Here is a 21969-nt window from a genome sequence, read left to right as displayed (position 1 = left end):
TCTGAGAGGCCACTAAGGAGACGTACAGAAGGCAGAGGAGACCCCGCCGTCAGGTGCGTGGGGGAGCTGCGGGCAGACGGGAGAGTCCCAAACATCTAACGTGGCTGGCGTTTTTGTTGTTTTTCTTTCTTTAAATTTTCTTTCTTCATATTTTTTTTAACATTTATTTATTTTTGAGAGACACAGAGACAGAGTGCGAGCAGGTGAGGGGCAGAGAGAGAGACAGAGAGACAGAATCCAAAGGAGGCTCCAGGCTCGAACCCAGGGACCATGAGATCATGACCTGAGCCGCAATTGGACATTTAACTGACTGAGCCACCCAGGTGCCCCTTGTTGTTTTTCAAATAGACAGGGTTCTAAGAGGATTTTTAAAAACTATCTTTCACGGTTCTGAGAGAGTGCGTAGAGAGAAAATCACCTCTTGAGTACCTGTACTTCTAGATCTTGAATTGAGGTTACATGGGCAAAGAATGCTTAATCCAAACTTGGAAGTGAGCATAATATTTAAAATAATTCCCTAATTTCAGTACTTTAGCATGATTATAGACATTCTTGTAAAATATATACCTAGCTTCTGATGTATCAGTCTGTATACTTTTAGTGTACTTTTAGTCTTCTGTAAAATGGAGGTAATAGAATTAAGCAAGAAAGTTATGTTAACTTGACGTGACACATAAAACAGTTACGGCAAAATTTAAGGCAATACTATATAAATATATATCACCAAAGAAATTATATTAGAGGCTTTCAATACTAAAAAGCAACCTTTTGTGAGGTGCCTGGGTGGCTCAGTCACTTAAGCACTGACTCTTGATTTTGGCTCAGGTCATAATCTCATGATTCATGAGATCGAGCCCCATGTCAGGCTTTGCACTGTACAGAGCCTGCTTGGGATTTCCTCTCTCCCTTTTTCTCTGCCTTTCCCTTGCTCGTGCTTTCTCTCTCTCTCAAATAAATACATTTAAAAGAGAAAAATAATCTTTTGGTATGAAGGAAATCCCTAAATTCCAAATTTTAAAACCCCTTCAGATGAATACTGGCATTAACATTTCAGATGAACATTCAGATCTTTTTGTTTAAAACTCTCTTGGCATTGTTTTTTCTTTGGTTTTCCTGAAATACAGGCAGAGCTACCAAGCAAGCAGTAATAATACAATAAGTAATTACTATTATGATCATTTCCAATAGTTTCATTGTGAAGGGAGAGATAGTTTCACTTTGCATTCTTTCAGAGAAGACAGCCTGATTATAGACATTTAAAGAGGGGCCATTTTTAAATTTTTTTTTAAATTTTATTTTAAATAGTTTATTGTCAAGTTGGTTTCCATATAACACCCAGTGCTCATCCCCACAAGTGCCCTCCTCCATGCCATTTTTTAAAAGCCCTTTATCAACATCCTTCACTCCTTGGGCCCTCCACTTGCTCATTCTAGCCTCTAAGAAGTGTTTAGGGCCTGCCGAGAGAAAAGTGGTTCAAGACTAGAAAACAGCACATCGCTAGGAAATGATGCTTTTCATTGTTACCTGATAAAAAACCACTGTAGATTCAGTTTGTAAAATTGTTTTTGTTTCATGTATGAATTCTGTCACCTTTAGCAATCAAATACTTCCCCTTTCTTCCTTCTAAATCTAGGTCCCTGAGCTTTGCCTGTTACATAAATATTATGTATTCTTATAAAAATAGGTATACATATATGTATATATTTTTTCATAGATGTTACTTATTCCTGTAACACATGTAGGGTATGTGTTATGTATAGATTATGGGATCATCTGTTACATATGGGAGCTATACATCCTTATAAAATTCCCCCTGGCCCACTTACAGAGTTCATCTTAAAGATTAAATGAAGATGAAAAATCAAAGTGAGAGAAATTTGAAAGGAAAAGCAAAGCTCCTTTTCTTTCTTCTAGGCCTACTTCTATATTGTTGATTATTTTTCTTTTATCTATTTTTCTTTACAGATCAAAAAATTCAGTTATTAAGAAAGTTAAGTGACTCCTACAAATCTAGACACAAAGGGGAAAAAAATAAATCCAAGGATCCCTGCCCCAGGAAGAAGTTTCATTTCTGGCTTTATTCTCCTTATTTGGGTAAATGGGTAGCTATGAAGCCCTCCTGTTTTCTGAAGTCAGAGAATATTCATCCTGAATTAATTAACTGCAGAATAGTAACCACTGGACCTGCCGACTCCGTCAGAGCACCGGCCACTGGGTTATTTCTCTTCCTTAGATAAATACATTCTTCTCTTGAATACTGACGAGGGCAGTTGGTGGAATGAAGAGAAAGGTTGGAGGTGTCTTGGTGTAGGTAATAAAAGATAGAACCACAGAATCTTATTTGCTGCAGGTGTTTGCAGAGGTATAGTAAGTTGCCCTAAAAGTCTTGCCTCCTTAACTATCCTCTCCTAATCCCTAAGGTACAACTTCAGGTCTTAAGAACTATCGACAGAAGGTACAACTTCAGGTCTTAAGAACTATCGACAGAAGTGTGAGATTGGATTATAGTAAAAAGAAATAAAGAAGAGCCGTTTGGTAGATGATAAAGAGATGGGTACTGCCTCTGCCCTGTGAGAGCTTACAGCTTCAAAAATAAAAGCTAATGGGATCAGGCGTAGAATCTTCCTATTTCGGAATTTCCAGGAGCATTATTTTATAAATACACTTGAGCTTTAATTAATATAAAATAGTTGAGTATGGTTACTAGTGTGTAACCATAAAGAAATGAAAATTATTTGTTTATTTTTTTAACATTTGTTTATTTTTGAAAGAGAGAGTAGGAGTGGGGGGAGGGGCTGAGAGAGAGGGAGACACAGAATCTGAAACAGGCTCCAGGCTCCGAGCTGTCAACACAGAGTCGGACGCAGGGCTCAAATCCATGAACCGCAAGATCATGACCTGAGCCGAAGTCCGACACTTAACTGACTGAGCCACCCAGGCGCCCCCAAGAAATGAAAATTATTAATTTAAAGGCAAATAAGACAACGAATATGCAAAGAGGGTCTCCCTAGTAGGTGATCAGGGAAATGGGAACTAAACCAGCAAGATTAGCAAAAATGAACTGTATTAATGGCAGCTCTATTGGGGAGAGTTTGATGATCAGCACATTCTTCTGCTCTGTTGGTGAGAATATAAATTGATGAAATCTCTTTTGGAATGCATTTTGGCAGCACCCTACCAAAAGTATAAATGTGCTTATCTTTTCATCCAGCAGTTCTTTTTCTAAGACTCTATGCTGCAGAAACACACAAGAAGGAATGGGCATGAATATACAAGCAAGGGTATTCATTGCAGTGTTATTTGCTATTAAAAAGAACAAGAACCCTAATGGCTATCACAGGAAAATAGTTCAAACAGTTGTGTTACATGCAAACCACAAAACTCTCTATAACCAGTAAAAACTGAGAGGTTCTGGGGGCACCTGGGTGCCTCAGTCAGTTAAGCATCAACTTTAGCTCAGGTCATGACCTCATGGTTCATGGGTTCAAGCCCCATGTTGGGCTCTGTGATGTCAGTGCAGAGCCTGCTTCAGATCCTCTGTCGTCTTCTCTCTCTTCCTTCCCTACTCTCTTAGGTGTACGCTCACTGTCTCAAAAATAAAAATAAAACATTAAAAAAAATTTAAAAACGAGAATCTGTATAGACGCACATTGTATGAAAACAGCAAATTGCAGTAGAGCGTGGAAAGTAAGATCCATTTTTATTCTTTAACACACACACACACACACACACACGTATTTTCATCATGTAGAGAAAAAAATCTAGAAGGACACACACAAAACAAGTGACAATAGTTAACCCTGAAGAGCAAGATGGAGAAGGGCACATTCATGTTTTACTTCCTTTTTTTTTTTTTTTACTTTCTTTTTTTTTTTTTTTTTTTTTTTTTTTGAGAAATGCATTCAGTCTATTAGCAAGCCATAGATGAGAGGTGGGGGGCAGGGTGCGGTGGGAGGAGCCGAGTGGTCACGGTTGGGCTCCTTCCTGTCCTCCTGGCCTGGGTTCTGAGCCCCTCCAGCAGGTGCTCCTGGGCTCAAACCACCTTTGACTACAGGTAGAGAAGCCACTCGTGGACTTCGCATTCACCTTGAGTAGGAGCTCATAGTTGTGCAAACTCCTGCCACGGGACCCGGGCAGAGGCCCTGCCCGCCACCTGCACAGCCATCCCAGGGACCTGAGCCTGGGGTGCTCATGGGGACCGCTTGGCCTTGGGGTTGTGGGCTCCCTGCTTTACTAACTATAGTTAAGAGTTACTAGACTTGTTCTCAAATGAGCATGAGTCATAGTTTGGTTTGTTTCGCTTTTAATTAAGTAATGCTCTCTATGTAGACATTTCCTTCTGAGTCTGAGATATATTTGAGCCTGCATCATTGTGCAGGTAAAGAACATTCATGCCCCAGCTCACCGGTTACAAGCCCTCGGAATACGGGTTCTGTTATGTATAAAAGCAAGAGCAGAACGATCGCGGCTCACACAAAGTTGAAGCTTATTTCTCTTATGTATGACCGTACTCGAGTGACTTACCTCCTCTGCAGAGCCCTCAGGGGCCCAGGTTTCCATCTTGTTCTGCTGTCATTCTCATCATGTGTCTTCCAGATACGATCAGGGAGGGACTGCTTCCTCTCCCGTCATCTCATCTGCAGGGGTCACTCTCCCTGTTAACACTGTGACCCCAGAGCCGGCCACATCATTACCTCTCAGTGGTCAGAAATGAGCCACATGACTACACCTAGCTGCAAGAGAACCAGGCAAACTACCCAATTAACATTTCTCGTCCTGTATAATAGGGTGTCTTGACATTGGCACTCTTGACCTCAATCATCTTTGTCGAGAGGGCTGTGCTGTGTAATGTAGGATATTAGCGTCCCAGGCCTGCCCAATAGATATCAGTGGCACCCCCTAATTATCACAACCCAAATGGTCTCCAGACACTGCCAGATGCCCCTTGGAGGACAAAATCAGCCCCCCTTGAGAATAACTGCTAAATAAGAAGGACAGATAGGTACAGCAATTAGCAACATCTGTCATTAGTATTGTGTTGTTCCCCAAAACGGTACTTGGCACTTATGTCATATTTTACCTTTAAAATCAACAACTCCTAGGACATCTAGGTGGCTCAGTCAGTTGAGCGTCCAACTTTTGATTTCGACTCAGATCATGATCTCACGGTTCGTGGGTTTGAGTCCCATGTTGGGCTTCCCACTGACAGTGTGGAGCCTGCTGGGGATTCTCTCTCTCCCTCTCTCTCTGTCCCTCCCCCACACACTCTATCCCTCCCTCTCTCAAAATAAATAAACTTTAAAAAATTAAAGAAATAAAATAAAACAAGATAAAATAACAACTCCCTTACAGAAAATATAATACTCTAAGACTAGATGAAACGTGATTTTTGTTGATTTTAGGGAGGTGAGAAACTAATCCCTTTTTATTTTTATCTTTCGAATCCAAATTTGTATTTGTATCAAGTAATATTTGTTTATTTTTATTTGAATATATCAACTTTCTTCCCTAACGCTTGCAGCGCTAAGGATGTTATACTGTGCCGTGTTGATGATGTATGTCTCGGTGCACACTACTGTTTTGAAAGGATTACTATGACAACACTCGTAATGCTGTTCTTTCCTAAATAGAAACCTCCTCTGCAGTTGATGGTGTATCTCTTTTAAGGGCAATTAAGTGCATATAATTTACCATTGCTGACTACCTTAAGAGTATAGTATTTTTCAGTTCGTGAGAAGTGTTTGCTTAATATCCTTTTCCATTCCAATGAGAGACTACATCACTGCCAGGCATAGAAATGTGATAGAGATCATTTGAAAGAAACCATGAAACACCTTTTCTTTGTTCTGCCTTTTCTAGAACATTTAGAGAATCAAATTTTCCTTCAGATAAGTGGATACACAGGGATTTTGTTAAAAGGCTGCTTAGTAGTAAGAGAAAATTAAATATAAAGTAAATCTGTCTTGGGCTTCTTCCAGGGTCGCTTAGTGCCCTGTGTGTCAAAACGACCTTGTTAAAGAGGCAGTTTCATGACCTAGAAGGTGTGTGCAGGCACAGGGGAGGATATAATTATTCTTGCTCAGTATCTGCAGCGTTCTTGTTTCTGAAAATGTAGATGGCTGCAGAAATTATATCAAAAGAACAGTTGCCAGTGCTCAACTCAACAATAGCCAAAACATGGAAAGAGCACTGGGTGTTATATGGAAACCAACTTGACAATAAACTATTTTTTAAAAAAGAAGAAGAGTTGCCAAGGATGAAAGTAACAGAATACCCCAGAAGTCATTTATGAAAGCACTCATACAGGGTGAAGGGAGCCATCGCGGCTGGCTGTTGTATGAACAGAGACTGCGTGGGGAGATTGGTGTTAGAAGCAAGCCTAGGAGCGTAGCTGGGAAACCAGATGGAAAATGGAGAAGGTCAACACTGAAAGCACGGAGACCCACCTAGATTTGTGGAGAGGCAGGAAGGTCTGCGGTGTGGCCAGGACAGCAAGCCGTCCACCACAACTTGTGGTCCCTCTTTCATAGCCGAGCTGAGGCTACGGAGCCAGACCTCGTCATATCTTGGTGAGGCCATGTGATTGATCCCTGCTGATGGACTGTAAGTGGTCTTTATATGGAGGGGCTGGACAGTGAATGGAGGACAATATGTTCAGATTGGGTGCTTTGAAGAGCATTTAGGGAAGGCACAGTTGGCAAAGGTGTAGGGGGAGAATATCAGGAAACTCTAATTATAAGACAGCACAGCGTCTTGAGCGCACGACATACCTTGTTGTCTCCCTTAGGCCTGGGTGGTAAGAGAATGGTAGTTTCTAGAATCCCAAATAGGGGTTCTCTGGAGAGGCTCACAAGAAAGGAACTGTAACCTTCAGGACTTAGCAGTCCAAGTTCAGCCTCCCTCGCCCCCCAGCCCCAACCCGGTCATAGGAAGGAAACAAGGGATTAAACACCCTGGCGCCACCACTTCCAAACTTCCCATATTCTTCTGTGGAGTTGCCCCATTGGCAAAACCCAGCTGGAAGACGGGGCTAGGGAGCCCTCGAATGTAGCTGCACAGGGAGTGTGCCAGGCCCCAGAGTAGTGTGACAAGAGTTGAGGAGCCGACCTGGGGTACACAGTCTGCTCTGGGACCTCTGGCAGTGGGAGTAAGAAGTGGATGTTCCTTCAGCATTCCTAATTGTCTTGTCAGCCACCTGGCTTTGGAGGACATTGAGACCCTAGGGGATGTCATGTCTTTGAAGTCCAAGAGCTGGGGTCCGAGAGAGAAAGAGATTTGAAGGTCTGCCATCTCTGAAGATGAAGGGGCCCCCAGTCAAAGAATGTGGGTGGCCTCTAGAAGCTCAGAAAGGCAAGGAAACGGATTCTTCCCTGAGATTCCAGAAGGAACGCAGCCCTACCAGCTCCTTGCTTTTAGGACTTCTGACCTGCAGAACTGGAAGATAATACATTTGTGTTGAACACGCTCATTTGTGGTAATTTGCCACAGCAGCAATAGAAAACTAACACACGGAGGGACTGGAGAAATGGTTTGAACACCCGGAAGATGAGAGTGACCCCGATCCCGTTCAGAAGGCTTGAGGTTTCCCACCCACAAACCATCCCATATCTGTACTCTACAACCCGTTCCATGCACACTTTCCCTCTTTCTTTCCCCTTAATTTTACCACTGGGACAAAGAATGCTGTGCCTCCCTTATTGAGTACCGGCTCAGAGACAGGGGAACACAGAGCTGAGGGTAGGGGTTCTCCCTGTCCAGCAAGGATTCCCTCCTCTCACTGTGAAGAGGTGTTGCTGAGCTGTTTCTTCATGGCCCGGTCTAAGGCCCCTTGGCAGTGAACGTCTCTAATTTATAATTAGACTCTCAAGGTGCTCAGTTGATTAAGCATCTGACTTCCGCTCAGGTCATGATCTCGAGGCTTGTGAGTTCGAGTCCTGCTTTGGATGAATTCTGTGTCTCCCCCTCTCTCTGCCTCTCCCTTGCTCACACTCTGTCTCTCTCTCAAAAAAAAAATGTTTAAAAAAGATTTTAGAATTAGACTCTCTGGATCTCTGTGTGGTTTTAGAAAAATAGACATTCTGAAAAAAAGAGAGCACGTTGGACCCGCCTCCTTGAGAAGAATGCACTCAAGCAGAAAATGTCACACAGTGTTTTAGGGGTTCATGGTCCTGTAAGGTCAGCTTGCTGAGAGAGAGAGATAGAGAGAGAGAGAGAGAAGAGGAGCGTGAGAATCTCTTTTTATATCAGGATGCAGGACTCCATGGAGGTCGGGAAGAAGTAATGCTGTAAGATGGGGTTCTGTGTCTGCTCAGGGGTTTGGACTTAATCCTGTAGTGAGGACACCAAGAACCCATTAGAGGGTTTCAAGTCAGGTGGTGACACTATCAGATCTGTACTTTTGATAAAAATCACTCTGGCATCATCTGTGTTGGCTATAATCCCATAATTAGTTCATCGGAACACCTTGGAGGGGAAAGTGCCATTGACGTGAAATGTTTTCATACATCTGTTTCAAGCCAGTGAATCATATGGCATATTAAGTGATCCGGTTTCATAGTGTGCTGAAGGAAGCAGTCTCCTCTAACCAGTGTCACATCGTTTAAATCTCACAGTCCTCAGGGCCATTGCTTCCCTGATGGTAGGTTTCTATAGATGTTTACTCGCATTGTTACTTATCACCTTGATTATCTCATGGTGGGAGGACTTTTCGGCTTAGGTCAGATCAGATTGTCCCCAGCAGAAAAATTCAGGCTCAAAAGATGGTGGAATGATGGTGGAGCCCTGAACCTTGGGGCCTTCAGAGACCCATTCCTGGCTCTGCCACAGCCTCGCCAAGGGACTTAGATCCAGTTAATCTCCCAGGGCCACAGTGTCCTTATCTGTAAAATGAGCTTTATAAATGCTCCCTACCTACATAATAATTGCGAGGATCAAACATTACAAGATAGTGCTTTGAAAAATAGACCCTATCACACAAACCATGAGTTGACCCTCCTTTTCCCCTTGGGATCATCGGCAGCCCTGCACAGTGCGGATTAGGAAAGAGGAGCTATGAAAGTGTCAGTGGTTTGCTTCCATGATCTTCTGTGGTTCTTTCTCTGACGATGCAAAGCTTTAGAGGCTGTTCTAGTATCCAGGCAACATGTTGCCTCCACTTAGCCCATGCAAAGTCCTGAATTAAAAATAGACTCTTGTTTGGCTGTGTTCGTAAATCCAGAACTATATGTTCTAAAGGAGTCAGAGGTCCTTGGTGGAGCTCAAAGGGACATGGTCATGTCCTCGTGCTGTGAGAGCATGCGCCAAGTCCTTCAGGGAAAACTAGAGAGGCTGATGTGTGCGGAGCCATGGATTTGGTACTGGGTTGCTGGTCTGTTGGCTGGTGTCCCCAAGGACAGAGAAGGGCTCATGGCTCTGAGTTTGCAGGGAAGGAACTTGCTGGGTTCCCTCTATGCAAGCTCTTTGTCACCCTCATGGTTTACTAATCTGCTAACCAGTGACATTCCAGGTAGCGTGTCAGTTTCACAGTTTTCAAGCACATCTCACTCATTAGGGCCGTGTGAGAAAATACGCGAGCAGCGCCCATGCGCCTGCCGTGACTGCCTTCTGCCTGGAGAACTTTGGGTAATGGGTGGCACCTTTACAGCTGCTGAGTCCGGAAACCACGTGCCTCAGCGAACACGGACATTCCCCGGAAGTAGGCAAGATGCTTGTTTAGTTCTATGCAAATGCTTTGGTGCTGAAGCATTGGATTTTACATGGCGATGGGGAGAAGGAAACCTCAAGGCTTCGTCCCTCCCTCGGCAGCAAAAATACCACCCCCCACCGCTGCTAGTGGTGACGTTAACCCGTACTTCTACCAGTTTACCAAGCGATTTACAGCTTTTCTTAGGTTTATGCGTGGCTGAGTCATTAGAAGCAAATGAATTACTTCAGCCCTGTCTTATCAAAAGGAATGGCTCCCAGAGAACCACTTCCTTTGCTGAGGTCAACCAGCGAGACTTAAGAGGGAACTTCTGACTTGCATCGTAGGCTCATTTTGGGAAAAAAAAAAAAATGAAGACACAGGTGTGGAAGCAGCGCAGGCTTTGCAGTCAGAGCGCCACATGCTAGCAATGCCAGAGGGACAAGGCACGGAACCTCATTGCGCCTTAAATCGCCACCTGTAAGAAGGGTGTGATCGTTGCTGGTTCTCAGGGTCCTTGAAAGGATTCTGTGAGTTCAGAGGTTTTGACATGATAGGTAACCATGTAGTTGCTTATAACTTGGACTCTGGAGCCAGACTCCCCACATATGAGTTCCACTTGCACCTCATCACTAGCTGTGTGAAGATAAAAAAAAAAAAGGCACTCAGAACAGTGCCTGCCACTTAGTTAATACTCTGTAAATCTGCGCTGGGATTATGATAGATTGTCCTTACAATTATTATCATTGTGTATCAAGTACCAGGCACAAAGAATCGATCGAGAAATATTAACTTACATTCCCATTTCTATGATTTCTCCCATCAGAGCGCTTGAATTTTAAGGAGCCAGAGAGGAAGGTAATAGCGTTACAAGTCTGTTTTTTTGGTTTAACTAAACAGACGTCAACAGAGCCCTTTCCAAAAATCTGAATCCTTTGGGGATTCAAAATTTAATCTGATGCCGTAGGAGAAAGATTTTTCCAGTGTTCCTGAGAGCAAGAGCAAATTCTTGAGCCTCACCCCAGACCTTCGGAATCAGAAAGTCTGGAGATGCAGACCGTCGGTCTATTCTTGGTTTTGGTTCGAGTGTGTGGTGCCCACTGACTTTTTTTTTAAGACTGTTTTTTGTTTTTAGAGGAGTTGTAGGTTAAGAGAAGCATTGAGAAGGTATACAGATTTCCCATGTGGTCTCTGCCTCCCATTATCAACATCCTCTTCCAGCGTGGTGTATTTGTTACAATCGATGACCCTCCGTTATCACCCGGAGTCCATACTTTACATATGGCTTGCTCGTGATGTGTGTTCTGTGGATTTAGGTACACGTATGATGACATGTAGCCATCATTACAGTATCATAAAAGGTGTATTCCCTGCCCTGAAAACTGTGCTTCCCCTGTCTTCTCCCAACCCCTGGTAACCACTGCTGTTTCTGTGGTTTTGCCTTCCGTCTGTTGTAACAAGCATCCCCGTGATTCTCATGCTTCCTAAAGTTTGAAAACACCAAGTGTAGACCCCTGATGCTTTGACCCTCTTCTGTAGTTGGGGTTTGAGGAGGAGGGTGGTCAGGAAATGCTTGATTATACTCCCCCATCTGTATGACAGGTGTCCCAGTCCCAGAAGTGCTAGATGACCGAATTAAGTAGAACCACATAGTTCCCGGTAGCAGTCAGGAGTGCGGAGGGACAAGCACAGGACTCTGTTGATAGTTCTGGAACAGAACACTGGAGGGTGGTGGGTCCTCTGGAAAGTGCTGATGTCATATCTTGGGCCATACTACCCTGAGTGATGGATAGAAAGGCCTTTTGAATTTTTATGTGAAGTTAAAATGAAGAGAATCCATTTCAGTCATCAGAAGTCAGAGCTCTTGGAACAAAAGGTCACTGATGCCAATCGGTGGCATTGCAGAGCTCAGGGAGCGAGAATTAAAATAGGAAAGTGTTTGTTTGTGAAGCCCTAGTTGCCCTGGGGGCTCGAGTCCCAGTCTTTTGCCTCTTGCTGCCCTGGGATCTTAAAAAGTCACATGGAAGAAGGAGAACACTGAGCCACTTTCTGCCTCCTATCCGGAGGAGGTAGGGAGTTGTCCTCAGACTAGGCGTGATGTCATATTTGCAGTGGGGTGAGCAAGCCACCAGATGATGGCTCCGTGGGGAAAGGGGTTGTAGAGTGGAAGTGACTGAGCAGCTCTGATTGATTGTGGCCTCGAGTTTGATCCTTGATCCTCAGATTTCCTGAATCATGAAAATAATCCGTTCTTGCAGGCTTCAGAACTGTCTCTATGCATATAACTCTCAGACCTTTTAAACCTACTTGGATGCTGTTCTGTGATCGCAAGCAAAGGACTTGCAGAACCAAGCTAGTGTCTGTATCCTTTCCGCCCCAACAGCGGTGTCCTCCGCCAAAGTGCTGTGATCCTCAGTCAACCAAGGCTGAACCTCAAACAGACCACACGAGCACAGGGCTAGGTCCCCAGTGATCACTTATTGACTTTACCCTCAGTGGCCCCACTTTCACAAACATTAAGAAACATGCCTTTTGGGGCGCATGGGTGGCTGTCTGTTAAGCATCGGTCTTCAGCTCAGGTCATGATCTTGCTGTCTGTGGGTTCAGGGCCCACGTCGGGCTCTGTGCTGACAGCTCAGAGCCTGGAGCCTATTTTGGATTCTGTGTTTTCCTCTCTCTCTCTGTCTCTCTCTCTGCCCCTCCTCTGCTCACATTCTGTCTCTCTTTCTAAAAAATAAACATTAAAATTTTTTTTTTAAATAATAAAAGAATGGGTACCTGGGTGGTTCAGTTAGTTGAGCATCTGACTTGGGCTCAGGTCATGATCTTGTGGTGTGTGGGTTTGAGCTCCCTGTCAGGCTCTGTGCTGACAGCTCAGAGCCTAGACCAACCTGCTTTGGATTTTGTGTCTCCCTCTCATTCTGCCCCTCCCTCTCTCTTTCTCTCAAAAATAAACAAACATTTAAAAGAGTTTTTAAAATGCCTTTTCATTTTACCTAAACTGAGTTATTTTGCTATTTCTCCTATTATATTGGCTAAAACTATACACATATATGTACGTATGTATGTGTACATATATATGTATATACATTATTCCCCAGTTTAATATTATTTCAATTTAATTATGGAATTTAATTGAGGAAGTGATAAACTGTAAATTTTGGTATTCCAGTACTCTGTGTGACAGATTAGTGTAGGAAATTGTGAAGATGTATTCATGGCAATACTAGTAAGCAATTGCTAAATTAAATCTTATCCAAAGACTCAGTTTACTTTTTGCTGTCTCATTTCATGTGAAGATAAAATACTCTTCCTGAGGGGGCCACCTGAGTGGCTTGGTTGAGCATCCAACTCTTGGTTTCAGCTCAGGTCATGATCCCAGAGTCAAAGTATTGAGCCCCATATCTAGCTCTTTGCCAAGCATGGAGGCTGCTTGGGATTCTCTTTCTCTTCCTTGCCCCCTCTCCCTCACTTGTACGCTCGCTCGCTCACTCTCTCTCTGTCTCTCTCTCTCTCTCTCTCTCAAATAGAAAACATACACTTCCGGATCCATAGGTATGTTATAGAACTTCAGAATTTTTAAAAATGTATTGAATTTCCTACCAAATTTCTAAGCTTTTAATAAGAGAAAGGTAGAGATTTGGGACTGTAATTTGACTTTAGAAATACTTGTAGGAAATATTAGCACAAAAATAATTTCACATCAAGAAGGGTCCTTAATAGGGGCTCCTGGGTGGCTCAGTTGGTTAAGTGTCTGACTTTGGCTCAGGTCATGATCTTGTGGTTCATGGGTTTGAGCCCCGCATCGGGCTCTGTGCTGACAGCTAGCTCAGAGCCTGGAGCCTGTTTCGGATTCTGTGTCTCCCTCTCTCTCTGACCCTCCCCTGCTGGTGCTGTCTCTCTCTCTCAGAAATAAATAAAACATTAAAAAAATATAAAAGAAGGGTCCTTAATAGACTCACCGTCCAAAGAAGGAGCCTATCATCTTAAAAAGTGCAGCTTCCTCATGGCTTAGGAATAAGAAAGAAAATCTAAGCTCGTTCTGTTTATGCTGCTTGTGACATGGAACCAGACCCTAACTCTTGAGGCTGACCCTGAGACCCTTGTTTTCTTTGCAGACTGCGTCATCTGCTATCAAAGGTGCTATTCAGCTGGGAATAGGCTACACCGTGGGTAATCTCACTTCCAAGCCGGATAGAGATGTCCTCATGCAAGACTTTTATGTGGTGGAAAGTGTGTTCCTACCCAGGTAAGAACATTTCTTTTGGTGGGGATTTCTAGCTAAAGAACCTTCCTGGTGGCTTCTCCACGCTGAAGACTTTCCTACCAGTGAACGTATCCATGTGCACGTTGAGTTTTTAACAGGCCCAGAAGCAGCACAAAGGATTGTTACTTTCCATTGCGTTACGTGGGTTGCATTATTTTTTTTAATTTCTGAGAGAGAGCGAGGGAGAGAGAGGGAGACAGTGTGAGCAGGGGAGGGTCAGAGGGAGACACAGAATCTGAAGCAGGCTCCAGGCTCTGAGCTAGCTGTCAGCACAGAGCCCGACATGGGGCTTGAACCCACAAACCGTGAGATCATGACCTGAGCCGAAGTCGGACACTTAACCGACTGAGCCACCCACACGCCCTGGGTTGCATTTGTTTAGAGGGAGATGGTTAGTAGGTTCTACCCTGGGAGCCAGCTATAATGATGACAATGCGTGGAAGACTGTGTGAAGATAGACTTTGCGATTCTATGAGAAAGAGTCCAATACTCAGAGTCATGTCTGCATGGCTTTAGAAAAAGAGGGCATTGAAAAGCGGCAACTGATGCCAAGTTTTTGCTGCCCCTAATTCAAAACATGGCCTGGAGGCCCACGGTTGCGCCTCATATCTGAGTTCAGTGATGTAGCTCTTCCTTTGTGAGGACTTTAACTCAGTTATCCTCCAGAAAACTTAGGAGAATCCTGCTAGTTTGATACCAGATTTGCAAAAACACCCTGGTTGACCATACAGGTCACCTCCAACTTTATCGTGTTTTGGTGGGGGGGATGGGGGGGTGGGAATCCGTTCAACAAACAAATCTGAGATGGACGGTGGCCACGGAACTGTCCACTTACAGGTGGTTTAAGGGGTGAGCCTTATGTATTCTTTACCAAAATAAATAAAAGAAAAAAATTTAAGTCTAGTGCTCGCTTAAAATAGGAAGAGAAGTAATCATTATTAAATTGGAAATGTCATCACCACTGCTGGCAAGTTTTTTCAAAGAAAATGGTCTAGCGAATAAAAATACAGGTATTTGATTTGGGGGCATAGGGCAATTACTTTGTGTTCGGGGCTCTGAGCATTGATTTGGAAGACACATTTATATTTTAAAATGTAAGTAGTTCTTTCCAAAATAAGCCACTTTTGTTATCAATTGTTACTGGGCATGGGTGAAAATGGCTGGGGTGACCCTTTGACCCTCAGTATCCTCGTCACTTTATTGTTTTAAAGTCTTCAGGGAAATGGTACTTAGATTCATCTCCACGTCCAGTTGTCAGCTGTCTCGAAATCACCCCGTTAGGGGATGAACCCAGATAGCCTGGTTTTGTTTTAAATGCTCTTGGGTTGAAGAATACAGTTGAACTATCAGGAATTTTGAAATTTGCTTCTCTAGGGTCCTTGGAAGCCACCAGAACTAGTTATCGGACAGACGGTGGACAACCCAGTGTCTCAAATAGACTCTTGCTTGCTCATGACACCGTTCATCTTTCTGTAGTTGAAAATTGTCCTGCGTGTTTGTCTTTAACCGTCTGTTTATCGTTCCCAGAGAGTATGTCATAACCACATTTTTTTCTCTAGAAAGCCTGGCAGTCATGAGTTTATCTTCATCTCTTGATATAATCCATTAGGTTCATAATTACTGTAGATGGGCTTGCTGGATGTTCTGGCCCTCATGGTCTTCTAGAGCCTTTACGCAGACATTTCAACCTTATTATTTTCTTTGGCTATGAAGAACAGGAGGCATGGAGGTCTTCTGTGGGAGGGTGGCCGGCAGTAAGTTCAGGGCGCAGGGAACAGGGACAGCTGCAGATGGGTGGGTAAGAAGAGCGAGGTGCCCCGTTTCTGCTGGTCTCTCCTACCCACGTGTCCGATCACCAGAGCCAGCTTGGACGGGCCCTAGGGAAAAACATGGCCCAAGTATGTGCCTTCCAGACCGGCAACATCAGGAGCACGTGGAACTTGTTAAAAATGCAGATTCTTGGGCTCCACCCACATCGACTGAATCGGGAACTTTGGGGATGGGACCGGGAAATCTATTGAACAATCCCTCCAGGAGACTCTAAGCACATAACTGTTTGAGAACCACTGACCTAGCGCGTGACTTCCCGTGTGGCAGTGATGATCTTTCTAGTAGCTACCAAATTTTGCTCTTGGAGTTGTTACATGATTTTTGCAACTAATGAAACTCCAAATGATTTTTTAATTAATACCTAGACTACCAAGTTTGTATCTGTTTAGCAACTCAGTTATGCACCACACTCTTTGATATACTTTATGTCAAGAAGCATGTCCCTAGGTCTCCATAAGCTCTTTCTTGGTGCTTTGAATCCTTCTGTTCATGGATGGTTTATTAAGAGCATACTGGGGCATCTGGGTGGCTCAGTTGGTTAAGTGTCTGACCTTGGCTCAGGTCATGATGTGGTTTGTGAGTTCGAGCCCCGCATCGGGCTCTGTGCTGAACAGCTCAGAGCCTAGAGCCTGCTTCAGATTCTGTGTCTCCCTCTCTCTCTCCCTCTGCCACTCTCTCGCTCATGCTTTGTCTCTCTCTGTCTCTCAAAAATAAATGCTAAAAAAAATGTTTTTAAAGCATACTGCATCTTCATGATTAAGACAGAATGAGGTCAGTCTTCACCTTTTTCTTCAGGAGTAGAAAAAACCAACAGTGTCCATACCTAGAATTTGTGTCTTTGACCTTCACACTCTAGGCCACAGGAGAAGCATTAGCCCCTGCATGGCAGGCATGTCACTGGGGGAAAGAAGACTTAGCTAACTGAGTCTATTTAGAGGAACCCACTGTCACATTTAAAATATATCATTTTAACATGTGTAGCTTTTCAACGTCAATATGACGTGAAGCATTTGATGCAGACAAGAATTTCTCTTAGCAAATACTATATTGTTTTTTGAAATGCAAGCACTCTGGATGTGTTTCTGGATGTGTTTCCATGAAAACAGAAGAAGCTTATGTGGTTCTTGCCCCAGCGTCCTCATCTGGGCCGTTTCTTCATTAATTTTGCCAAGGGGTTGAGCCCAGCTCTTCTCCGTGGAGGTGGCATTGGCTCTTTGGGATAAGCTGACACTATGTGCAAGGGTACCCACGTCAGGGTACTTGTCACCCCCAGGCCTTGCCAGGAACATCTCCTTGTTAGTCTCGCAGCCAGACTGATGAGTAGATTCAATATGCTGATCATGGCAAAGGTTTCATGGATATAGACACCTGTGAAAATTAACAGACTGTACTTTATGTCAGCTACACGTGAATAAAGCTGCCGGATGAACTTCCCTCCCTGCCCCTCCACACTCCCATACCTGCCCAGAGGCAGGTGTAAGGGGAGGTGGGCAGGATCGTCCCCAGTTGTATGCAGCTGGGCATTCCAGAGTCTCAGATGGTTCTAAAACGCAGTGAATCTATCTGGGTCATAGAGAAAACTAATTGCATAGGGTGCCTTGAGGTCTTCTAATTTACTGCCATTGGGAAGCTGCAGGATCTGTCTCTCTTAGCAACAAAATGTGTCATTTTATTATTTATTTGTTTATGTATTTTGAAGTGGCTCAAAGTTGTTTTTAGATATTATATATCTGTTCCACAGAGCATTTTATTTGGTATGTGGCAGAAAAAAGGCCCCTGGATTTGAGATTTGAAGGATGATCTAAAATCCCTTTTAGCAGGGTCCCTGGGTGGCTCAGTCAGTTCAGCATCTGACGTCGGCTCAGGTCATAATCTCATGGTTCGTGGGTTTGAGCCCCACCTCGGGCTCTGTGCTCACAGCACATGTGCTCTGTGAGCACAGAGAAAGAGCCCGCAGTCTGCTTTCGATTCTGTGTCTCCCTCTCTCTATGCCCCTCCCCTGCTCATGTTCTGTCTCTCAAAAAAACAAAATAAAACGTTAAGAAAAAATTTTAATCCCTTTCACCAATCTAGTCCTGTGATCTCCCAGAGTCAACGTAGATCAGTAAGAGAGCTATGACCACATCTTAATCTTTTGACCCCAGATTCTGCAGTGCAATCGGAAAATCAAAGTTGTAGCTAAATTTTCATGTGTAAATGGGACTAGGTAGAAAAAGGTTGTTTTATCTTGTTTTGCCATGTAAACACGATCCTGATGGGGCAAAAGGAAGCAAAACTGATGAGTATCAACCATGAAACACCCATAGTTTTATTGACATAACATTTATATGATATAACATATGGTATTAAATTATTATTACTACCTTTTATCTTTACCCAAAAGAATCCATGTTACAGATGGAGTAAGTAAGGCCCAGAGACATTAAGTGGCTTAACCCAAAGCAATACAACCAATAAATGGTGAAGTCAGGATTTGACCTCGGGGATGACTGACTCCCAAGTTTTGTTTTTCCTTACACTGTGGCAAGAAAGCACAGTAATGGTATTTCTGCTTTTTTGAATCAGAAAAAGTACCCAGCTCTTACCTTAGATTTACCAACTTAAAGTTATCCCTTCAGCCCCTTGACAAGCAGAGCTAATACTTTCCTCTGCTCCCGTACAGAAGACACCATCCCAGCCTTCTCTGAAACCAAGAATATGGCTTGAAAGCTGGCAGTAAAAGTTTATATATCTTGCCGTAGTCAAGAATAATCATCTACCTAAAGAGTTTGTAAAAAGTCTCTCGCATTTTAATCTCCTCGCTCATAAAATGGAGTTCAGTTCGATGTGAGGATCTCTGCAAACACAGGTGGCTGTCCGCATGCCCTCTTTGGGATTGGTGGGAACAGCCGAGGGATACCCTCACTGGGCAGAGAGTCACACAGAACTACCATAAGGGTGAAACATTTTTCTAAATGGCAAGCAAACACAGAGGTCGACGGTTCGTGTGAGCATTGCCAGATTCCGGGGCTGGATGTCAAGGCTTTGATAGATTAGGCAACTGCCTGCATTTCAAATAATATTGACGTAAACTCATCCAAGAACCTCTCTCTCCCTACCATGGGTCAGCTCACTACAGCCCATGGGACACATCGGGCTTCCTGCCCCTTTTGGTTGATAAAGTTGAATTGGAACACGGCCACGTCGTTCATTTATGTGTTGTCTGTATCTGCTTTCCCACCACGACAGTAGAGCTGTGTGATTCAACAGAGACTTAGAAGGATTGCCGGCCCCTAATCGGCACAGACGTTGTGTAGTGGCTCTTAACGTGTGTGTGGACAACACACAAGGCATTAAAGAGGATACATGGCTGTGTCTGGACAAGCCAAAGAGTATGATGTCCCTTCAAGTCAAAACTCTGTACATATTTCTTCCACGTCTATGGGGTGGGGCTGGGAAGAAACTGATTTTCTGGTCATCAAAGGTATACACCTCTTCCTTCAATTCCAAATAAAAGGTTTATTGCGTGTACTGATTATTATAGAACACTTTAACTTCCTTGAAATTGCCTTCAAAACCCAGTTTCCCAGGATGGCACCAACTGCTTGGGAGGTTTAGCATTTAGACCGTCAGTGACTGTCACGTGTTCCCGGTAAATGACAGCTCCCGCTGTGGTATTTGGTTGTGGAATTTAAGCTGCTCTCATCTGCTGATTTTTAAAGACTGGCTGCCAGCCGGCTGGCCTAAGAGGTGGTGTGGCCTTGCATTGCACGAGGTGGACTTGACTCTCTGTGCCGGCCGAGCTCAGGAGGAGGAGCCCAGCGGGGAACGTGTCTTCGGCTTTGTTCTGCTTTGTTTTCCCGTTCAGAGCACTGTCTACTTTGGCAAGAGAGGGGACTGAGTGAGACTTCACTGGCCAAATCATCACAAGGGTCTCCACTTGCCTGAACTGGCAGCAGGAATGAGGAACACCCCAAGTCTCCTTCGGTAGACCCTGACTTACAGAGGCCCCGTTTGAAGAGTAGGTGCCACCATCAATTTGTTACTGGACTGTGGAGTCACTTGTCCGGCTGTGCGGTCGCTCGCATTTTGTCTCTGCATCACCATCTCTACATTAAGACAAAGCACCTTTCACTTACCGTGCTCCTCGTGGTCACGCTTGCTCTGATGGGTCCTTTTATGTTTTAACCTGACTGAGCACGGGATGCCTGATAGCTGATAAAACATTTTTGAGGAGCCCCTGGGTGGCTCGGTCGGTTGAGCTTATAGCTCTTGGTTTCAGCTCAGGTCACGATCTCACGGTTCGTGGGTTTGAGCCCCGAGTTGGGCTCAGCACTGACAGCATGGAGCCAGCTTGGGATTCTTTCTCCCTTCTCCCCGCCCCTCCCCAACTGTACTCTCTCTCTCCCTCTAGATAAATAAATGCGCTTTAAAAACAATTATTTCTGGAGGCGCCTGGGTGGTTCAGTCAGTTAAGTGTCCGACTTCAGCTCAGGTCATGATCTCACGGTCCGTGGGTTCGAGCCCCGCATCGGGCTCTGTGCTGACAGCTCAGAGCCTGGAGCCTCCTTCTGATCTGTGTCTCCCTCTGTCTCTGTCCCTCCCACGCTCATGCTCTATGTCCTTCTCTCAAAAAATAAAGAAAACATTTTAAAATGTTTCATAAAAGAATTTGTTTCTGAATGTGACTGTGATGATTTCTCCAGGGGAAATTTGCATTTGAACCAGTAGACTGACCCAAGATCACTTCAGCAGTTTGGTGTGGGCCCACATGGAGCCAAAGGTGCTCCCTGCTGGAGCTGAAGTCCTCTCTGGCCTTCAGACCTCAGCACTTGTGCTTGGGCCTTCCGCTTAGACCAGGACTTAGGCCATCGGCTCACTGGTTCTCGGCCCTGGAAGATTGAGCTGGAACTGCTCTGGCAGCTTTCCTGGGCCTCTAGGTTCCAGGGGGCAGATCATGGGACTTCTCCCGCTCCATAGTCACGTGAATGAGTCTGTCCCCCAGGAGCTGCCGGGCCGCTCCTTTTGCTGACAGACCCCACACACCCTACCTACACTTAGAGTCTGAAATCAGTAAATCCACCTGCTACAAAATGCCGCCTCAGAAACATCAGAGCTCTAGCTCTCCGCTCCAACACTGGACCCCTTCTGTGCCCTGGAGATGCTAAATTAGTTTCACCTTATTGCTTAGCACCAAATCTCTCCTCCCAGGGCCACCAAAAAGCAGCACGTGGTTATCGGCCTGTGGAACCGTGTATAGGAAGCTAAGGTGTTCCCAGGACATCAGCTGAGAATGTTTGTGTGGCTAATCAAGCTCCTGTAAATAGAATCATGTCCCCGCAGTGTGAATTCCTCCTGGAGAAGAGCTGGTGTATGGGGGGGAGGGGGAGGGTACCCTGAAGCCTAAAACTGAATCGTGTAAAGGAAGACTTAGTCTAGGAATGTCAAGTTTAAGTTAAAGCATACCTATCCACCTCTGAGTTCTCTGCTGCTCTGGTGTGAATCTAATTTCCTGATCTTGCTTGATCCTGATGAGCTCAGGCCATGTCTTTCCCTCCCTGGACTTTGTTTTTTTATCTGCTAAATGCCAGGTGGTAATGCTTCCTTCAGACTTCAACATTGTGTAATTCTAAACACCCATTGCCACTAAGAAATACATTAAAAAAATTTTTTTTCAGTGTTTGTGTGTTTCTGAGAGACAGAGCGTAAGCAGGGGTGGGGCAAAGACAGAGGGAGACACAGAATCTGAAACAGGCTCTAGGCTCTGCGCTATCAACACAGAGCCTGATGCAAGGCTCAAACCCACGAACCATGAAATCATGACCTGAGCCAAAATCAGACGCTTAACCAGCTGAGCTACCCAGGCGTCCCAAGAAATACATATTTTTAGATATAAGAATAGCAGTGGTGGTGCGCCTGAGTGCCTCAGTCCGTTGAGCCACCGACTCTTGATTTCATCTCAGGTCACAATCTCACAGTTGTGAGATTCTCTCTTAAGATTCTGTCACTGTCTTGGTTCCCCAACTGCATGAGAACAAACCATTTGAAGAAAAACTCTGAGGAGTAGAACATGGGGGTTTTATCTTACTGTTTGCACGTTGAAGGTAATGTAATGCCTTCTGATGGAACTAATGACTTCAATCGCATGAGCAACAAAGGAGAGAAGAGAGTGGAAGAAAGAAGAAATTGGCAACACTCTCCGCTCACCAAA

At 44.4% G+C, this 21969-nt stretch overlaps 1 protein-coding gene across 4 annotated transcripts in view; it reads left to right on the top strand.

The window, feature by feature from the left end:
* Positions 1-21969, top strand: part of PIP5K1B (phosphatidylinositol-4-phosphate 5-kinase type 1 beta) — a 307134-nt gene that overhangs the window by 148928 nt on the left and 136237 nt on the right. For all 4 annotated transcript variants that reach the window (XM_077759415.1, XM_077759417.1, XM_077759416.1 and 1 more), the window contains one exon: positions 13801-13931. In XM_077759415.1, coding sequence (XP_077615541.1) covers positions 13801-13931 — 131 coding nt within the window. The remainder of the gene's footprint in view (positions 1-13800; positions 13932-21969) is intronic.

This window comes from Crocuta crocuta, unplaced genomic scaffold (genome assembly GCF_008692635.1).
Source record: "Crocuta crocuta isolate KB4526 unplaced genomic scaffold, BGI_CrCroc_1.0 scaffold41, whole genome shotgun sequence".
Lineage (NCBI taxonomy): Eukaryota > Metazoa > Chordata > Mammalia > Carnivora > Hyaenidae > Crocuta > Crocuta crocuta.
Note: the sequence above shows the minus strand (reverse complement) of the source record. Positions and strands in the feature narration are given on the sequence as shown.